This window comes from Gigantopelta aegis, chromosome 10, assembly GCF_016097555.1.
Source record: "Gigantopelta aegis isolate Gae_Host chromosome 10, Gae_host_genome, whole genome shotgun sequence".
Lineage (NCBI taxonomy): Eukaryota > Metazoa > Mollusca > Gastropoda > Neomphalida > Peltospiridae > Gigantopelta > Gigantopelta aegis.
Genome location: NC_054708.1, coordinates 89448338 through 89456589, shown reverse-complemented (window position 1 = coordinate 89456589; position 8252 = coordinate 89448338). Strand labels below are relative to the sequence as shown.

General features: G+C 37.1%; 1 protein-coding gene across 1 annotated transcript in view; it reads left to right on the top strand.

Moving 5' to 3' along the window:
- The first annotated feature begins 1206 nt into the window (after positions 1 to 1206).
- Positions 1207 to 8252, top strand: part of LOC121384071 — a 98030-nt gene continuing 90984 nt past the window's right edge. The window contains exon 1 of the mRNA XM_041514292.1: positions 1207 to 1284. Coding sequence (XP_041370226.1) covers positions 1233 to 1284 — 52 coding nt within the window. The 5' untranslated portion in view covers positions 1207 to 1232. The remainder of the gene's footprint in view (positions 1285 to 8252) is intronic.

Sequence of the window (8252 nt, the reverse complement as noted above, 5' to 3'; positions counted from 1 at the left end):
CTGGTAGAGAAGTTGACTAATGGAGCACGAATATTGGTGTTCGATTTCCGTCTAACACATCTGCCACACCCCTTAATCCAGTTGTCAAGAGCTTTGGACATCCCTAGAAAATAAAATCTTTCTTGCAAAAGTGACAAGGTCCTGTCATGTCCTTGATGTCCTGCATCATTATGGAGTCCCTGGAGAGCATGCTTCCTGTATTCAGTTGGTAAAACCAGCTGTTTCCTCTCCTCCCCATTGATCTTTGTCTTTCGATAAAGTACTCCTTTATCAAGTTCCCTAAACAGCATTGTTGACTGGTGAAACAGGAACTCGATCTCGAGATGGTCTCTCTCCATAAGTTAGAGATCTTGCAAACTGGCCAATGATGGGATCTCTCATTTGTGCTGATCTCCAATCTCTGGATGACATGCAGTCAATACTCCTGATATCTACATCATCCAAAGGATGGGTAAATAATCAAAGAGTTTCCACATAATTGGGGATCTGACTGACAGAACAAATGGCTTTCACTGAATTTGTGGGTTAATGGATTGTTGTCTGCTATGATGGTGAACTTGTTTCCATAGAGGCAGTGCCATATTATCCATAAGGCTGACTAGGCTGAAGCCTAGGGGCCCAGCAAGGATTAGGAGCCCGGCAATTTTATTTTGCTGAGATTGAAGTGTCGGAAGGGGCCCGAAGTACCTAAAAGCCTAGGGGCCTGGCTATGGGTTAACACGGCACTGCATAGAGGTAGTCATGGAACATTTCTGTAACAGCCCATTTCAATGCCAAAAACTTCATCTTGTGCACTGGATAGTTCTTCTGTGCCTTGTTTAATCCATGTTTAGCATAGGCAGTGACTTGCTTTACTCCATCATGGTCTTGGTGAAGAACCACACCAAGTCCCTCACCACTGGCAATTCAAATGGCAGATTATAGTTGGCATAACCCAACACAGGTGGAGTTAAAAGAGCGGTCTTCAAGTCGTCAAAAGCATTCTGCTGTTTGGGACCCGAACCCTAGACCCTCAAACAAACTTGTATAATTACATTTCTTAAACTGCTTTCACTTTAATTTATTATGCATCGATCACACTAAACTAATGTATTATTGTTTCCAGCTTTCTCAATTCACTTTTCTTTTCAGCGATGATTTATAAATCAATGTGCTCTAGTGGTGTCGTTAAACAAAACAAACTTCTTTTCTTTTCAGGTTAATACACATGCAGCCGATTTCTTTTCCTTAAGATGGACGAAACCATTTTGTTTTTTCTGTGCATCTACTGGTGGTCCGTTTATGGTAATAATACAGCTGTAGCACTAGCAAATCCATATTATGCTTGTATAGTTAAATTAGCTTATATTAAATATCATAAATGCCCACCTATGTTTTTAAAATATAGAAACAGTGATTTTTTTGTCTCAATGCCAAAAACCCACAAAAAAGAGTCATAATTATGCATAGAACTAGAGTTTAATATTTGAGATAACTTTTTGTGTTATTTCCAAGGAAACATATGCCCAAAAATCCAAACTATATGCTTTTTGGTACATTTTTTGATAATCTTTAGACATATAAACTAACAGGCAAAAGAAACATCACCTTGTTCAGTAGGTCCATAAAGAAAAACCATGACAGATGTGATCTATAAGATGAATATTTTACTGAAAGGAATCATTTTCCAAACATCCAACAAAACCAGTTCAAGCTGCTGTCGATTTGCTGGGGGAGATACGCGTTGTCTCAGCTGTCGATCAAGATGATCCCAGAGATGCTCTGTGGGATTCATGTCTGGAGAAGATGATGGCCAAGGCATCATTGATGTTAACGTTGTTGAGATAATCCTGAACAAGTCTGGCTGTATGAGGTCGTGCATTGTCCTGCTGCAAAAGGGTACCCCTAGGCTGTTGACGCAAGAATGGCACTACAACAGGTCGCAACACTTCATCCCTGTATCTTTGACCAGTCAGATTTTCATGGATGATGAGAATTCTTGTCCGTTGACCGCAAATACCGCCCCATACATTGACGCCTCCTCCACCAAAAGGGTGCACATCTTGGATGCAGTTTGGCGCCAGTTGCTCTCCCCTACGTCGATAAACATAACCTCGGCCATCATTTCGGAACATGTTGAAGCGACTTTCATCCGTGAACAACACCCTTTCCCAATCACGCCGCTGCCACCGACGTACAGTTCGTGCCCATTGTAATCTGTGTTGACGGTGTAGAGGGGTCAAGGCCATTCCACGGAAGGGGCGGAAAGCTCTGATACCAGCCCTGCGGAGTCGTCATAAGACTCTTCGTCTGCTGATGGGGTGTCCCAGTGCCGTCGCCCGTTTTACCCGTGTTTACAGAACCACACTTTTTACATGGGTTACTCGGAGATCTGGAAAGGGACATAAGCGAGGGATAGCTTACACTTCATCACTTTGTAGCTGTTACCTCATTACCGGTATATTATTAGCCTTCGCCCACGAGATGGGGGCTTAGCTACCTCCTCCCCCTCTGGAGCAAACCTTCATATTCGGGCAAAAATGATGGGGATGTTTTGACACGATGAGCGGGCCTGAAAACGTTTCACCGTGTATTTCCATCATTTTACAGAACCATACGTAGTTGTTGGTAATAATGCAAATATAAATAAACGTTCTTATTGGCATTTCCCTTTAATTCTAACATAATATTTAAAAAAAAGAAAATGGGACACGTACGGCTTTATTTGCGCTTCCCACAGGCAGGATAGCACAAACCATGGCTTTGTTGAACCAGTTATGGATCACTGGTAGGTGCAAGTGGTTTACACCTACCCATTGAGCCATGCGGAGCACTCACTCAGGATTTGGAGTCGGTATCTGGATTAAAAACCCCATGCCTCGACTGGGATCCGAACCCAGTACCTACCAGCCTGTAGACCGATGGCTAACCACGACACCACCGAGGCCGGTTCCCCTTTATTAAGACGAGACAAACACGAAAGCATGTCATTATAAGACTGCAGTCTGTGATAGACATTTATTGCTTTGATACCGGTGGTAACCAATCAACTTTCATTACTAGTACTTCCTGTTTTTGTGCAGTTCATACACCATGAAGAAAATGCTTTTTACTGATTTAATAAATAACTATATTTATTACCCAAACGGTCACTCATAACAGGGAAATTATTTTCCATATTTTCTCAGTGAGAAATATTCTGCAGTGGTGTAATGTACAATATTATTGGATTATTTGACACTTACAAACCAAGGACTTTGTCGGTACCAAATATACATCATCACAACTTGGCAAACACAAAATGATGTCATGTGGTTTACAGAGTTTGCATTCACGACTGTTTTAGTGTTAAATTTATTACAAAATGTTATTTTAATGCAATTCATTATATATACTTTTAGCAGAATAGAGATAACTTTTGTCTTCAAAAATTATCTGTTAACGTGATTGAAATACAAAGTTATAGCAATACTCAGAACAGTGTGTAAAGTGGTTTACATCATTTTTATAGCCTACATGTAGCCTATGTGCATGTGCATCTAAAATAAAGGTGTTTAGAGAAAAATTAGCTGCGATAATAAATAGAATAACAAACTCGGTTTCATTTGTCACAACTAAAACTTATTTCATAGGACATAAATTTGATAATAACTGGTAACTCGTTTATTATCCTCTATATATCGCAGGCGCTTTGTTGTTTGTTCGCCATGAACATGGTAAATAATTGTTGCGTCAAGGGGTGGATCTAATTATACAGTCATGCTAAAAAAAAGACAAACAGGCACACCGACCCCTCGCCCTTTATTCGCTTCTGTAGTGGGTTCAAATGGTCTCTGAAAATACGTTCACAGTTTATGGCTCTGCGATACTGATGTAAAACACGATTTTGCTGCCGAAATTATCCATGAAGAAAAGTTACTTTGAGCAAACCCAGCAAAAAACCACCTCAAGGGCAGGTTTAAACAAGCAGTGCAATTGTAACCCAGTGACATGTGAAATGCACGGTAAACATAACTCCGGGTTTAACCTAGGTTTAAACCATATATTTCCGAAAACCACCGATAACCCAGACATACGAAATCGGCCCATAGAGTTTTAGTCCTTGGTTTTGCATGTCAGTTCTATGGACCACAACATATTTTCTTCAGTTCTGAAGGTTCCAAACACTTGGCTTACTATACAGACCACATGTATCAAGTCTATATATGACAGGACACAAACAAACTTGAAAATGTTTTAATTAATTACAGTACACCAAGGATTGATTTATTGTATAAGTTACAATCTAAAGTATCAGAAGTGTTTTAGAATAATATATGTACACTTACATGTTCGGAAGCAGCCTCAGAAAGTCGTGAATTTGAAATAAAAACACCCCAAAACTTTCCCCATTGTTTTAACTTGATGAACATGTGCTTGGTTTGGGTTCACACGTTGGGTTTAAGGGGCTCAGAAACTGCCACCTTGTGTCAAATGACTATGTACTAAAGCATAGAACAGTATCCATGGACTAGGTTTTCATAGAATGAATGCATTCATTCATTATAGCACATGGAAACTGATCAGTTAGGGGTCTACATTTTGTAATTATGGTGTATATCATCTATAGTTGAGGTTTGGGGTATATACTTAGAACTTTCCTATATTTGTTATACCCGGTATTGACAAATGTGCCATAAATCATCAATATGGGCATAGCTCAACATTTTATAATTTCCAAATTTAATTATTGTTAGTAGTATGTGTGTGCCAAATTTTAGGAACATTCATTGTCTGCTCTTAATAGGAATTATCCTTAACGGGATACTAACTAAATTGAAGTTAAAATATTTGGAAATGTTTTTTTCTATTTGTTTTTGTGGACTACAGAGGAATATTACACCTCTAGTTCTGTTATATGTTGTAGAAAACATGTTGGGCTATAATTCTGACCAATTTTCATTTCAAGGTCATGAGGGTAACAAAATGAAATTCAAGGTCAAAGTGAAGGTCAAAAGGTCATCACACTTTAACTTACATCTCCTTAACAAAATAATGACAGATTTGGAATCCGTGGGCAATTTCCATTCAAGAGATGCCATTCCCATCAAGATTTGACCAGTGGTTAATTATTTATGGATGTTTAAATATACCCCCCTCCCAATTTTGGTGATTTTTGTCAAAATAGCACCCAAACCGCTGGTCCAGTTGAGCTCATCTTTGAAATTAAGATTTTTCAGCCAAAATGTACATAGAAACCAAATTTCAACCAAATCGGAGGAGTGGGGTTAAACCCATTGGGTGATTTGACACAGAATCACCCTGTGCTCTAGTGACCACCAGTGTCGTTAAATAAAACAAACTTTTAACTTTTGTCTTGCAACGGCTTCCTCATATTGTTAGGCAGTACCGTATATCTTCGCCTGTAAGTTGATCTCGGCTATAAGTCGAGTCCCTAATTTCAAGCCCTGAAAACTTATTTTTTTATTGACCCGTTTATAAGTCGACCCATGAAAAACAACGTATAAATATTGAAGTATTTCTTATTTTCAGCACATGAGAACAATAATGTACAATATCTGAACAAAAGAAAATTATTTTACAAACTTCGTTTTTCATGTTTTGACAGTTTTGTACATCGCAATAATATTCCAATCAAACTATATAGCATCAAAACGAAATATTCCCTTAGTAGAGAGTGAAAGCTGTTTAACTGCTGTTACTGTATGGCACTGTACAGCATGGTTTTGTGCAAAGACAACAACTTTATTTGTAAATACCGACAACAGATCACTACGATAAAACTGAAAGTACATGTATTATCGGTTAATCACATGTTTTGCCGCCATATTAATACATGTAAGGAGGATAACTCTGGAAAGTACACTGGTTTTAGTACCAAATAATGTGTGTCCCTATTGCTCTAGTGAACTGCAGAGATCAGTCTATTTTAAGGGAAAGCTCAGTAACATTCATGAAGTTAATCACTGACAAAACATTGTTTGAACAACCATTAATGCCAGTGACCAGATTTCAAAATAAACTCGGGCAACAGGTAGTTAGTACTGTTTACATTTTTGATATTAGTGATGACTGTTATTTTAACTAAGTGGACTGTTGTCTTGACATGTGAGTGAGATCACACGCCTTTTCACATAACCAAAACCGTTATAATGCCCCAAAAAAAAGGTTATAAAAAAATAAATGTGTCAAATTAACATATTTGAGTATAAATACAGGGCATACTTCAACAATAAAACTTGTAAAATAATCCCCAAAACGGTAATATTTTTGGGTGAAATTTTTTACCCTCTTATAAGTCGACCCCCCAAGTTATAAAATAATTTTTGGGTGAAAAAAATTCGACTTATAGGCGAAGATATACGGTATTCAAGTCCAGGCTGAATATAAACATTAAAATAAAGTAATCTTGCAGTAAGTGGCAGTTACTGTTTAACAGTATTTTTAAGTTACTGCATGTAAGCCATGTAGGGCACACACTGGAACACATTTTTGTTTAGAGAGAATTTCCTTAATAATTATTAAAATGTGCTTAATTAGCCAAAGACTAAATGTTTTACCTACTTTGTATAAAAATCAGCAGTTGACTGTTTTGGCAATGTACATGGTGAGCTAGTAAGGACTTTAACAATTTAATTGTGCTTTCCAGAAAAGAAAATGGCCAGCTTTCACTCCTAGTAGCTTACGGTATATGTTTTAATATTTTTAATTCCTGTTTGTTTGATGCTATCATGATGATAAATAATGTGTTATGATATTAATGATGTACAGCGCCTTTTCAAAACAAAATGTCTTTTGTGTTTTTATGGGTGTTTTATATGTTAATGATAATGTATAATGATGTCTTTTGTGTTTTCATAGGTGTTTTATTTGTTAATGATAATGTATAAACGATGTCTTTTGTATTTTCATTGGTGTTTTGTTTGTTAATGATGTGTAGCGTCTTTTTAAAACAAAATGGGCCGATTTCATATGTCTGGGTTATCAGTGGGTTTTGGAAACACATGGGTTAAACCTAGGTTAAACCCTGGGTCATGTTTACTGTGCATTTCATGTGTCTGGTTTTCAATAACCCTAGTTTAACACTGGGTTACAATTGTATTACTTGTTTAAACCTGCCCTTGAGGTGGTTTTTCGCTGGGTTTGCTCAAAGTAACTTTTCTTTATGAATAATTTCAGCAGCAAAATCGTGTTTTACATCAGTATCCCAGAGCCATGAAATGTGAACGTACTGGACAAAGGGGGGTGGGGGGGGGGGGGGGGGGGGGGGGGGGGGGGGTGGGGTTGGGAAGTTCGACCCCCTCCTTTTATACAAGATGCCCTTTTGCCTTTTTTTTTGTTAGCATGACTGTATAATTAGATCTTTCACACAACAATTATTCACGTAGCGAATGAACAACAAAGTGCCTGAGATACATGGAGGATCATAAACGAGATACCAGTTATTATCAAATTTATGTCCTAAGTGAAATAATATTTGATATGGGACATAAATTTGCTAATAACTGGTATCTTGTTTATTATTTTATTTATTACCCCAGCTATTTTTTTTCTCTAAACGCCTTTACTTTAGACGCATGTACATGTATAGAAACAATATAAACCACATTCTTACACACCCTTTAGTGAGAACAGCATGTGTTATTTTTTATAACACATAGTTGTTTACATATGTACTTGTGTTGACAAATTCAAGATATACAACTGGTTGCTCCTAGGTGATGACCAGGTCACCAGTGCCATACATTCAATGAAAAACAACATGATGGAAATTGATTACACTGTGGCGTATAGTTAACCTGACAATCATGTGTATGTGACGCGTACATGTAAGTTAGCTACAAGTGCAATGGCTGTAAATAACTTTTAGTAGAAAATGATGTTTAAATTTCCTTAAAACCTGGTTTTTGAGGATATGTAAGAAATAGAATCCGTTAGATACCATTTATCTCACAATTCGTTGTTTAAAAATGTATCAAACTCCCTTTCATCCTTAGATACATTTTAAAACAACTTGTGAGATAAATGGTATCAAATGGCCACTCATGTATTATTCTCTATTTACACTGTTCTGAGTATTGCTATAACTTTGTATTTTAATCACATGCACAGATAATTTTCAAAAACAAAGTTAAGTTTATTCTTCTAAAAATACATATAATAAATTGCATTAAAATGACATTTTGTTATAAATTTAACACTAAAAACAGTTGTGAACGCAAATTCTTTAAACGTCTATCACATGCTTTCGTGTTTGCTTTGTCTTAGTAAAG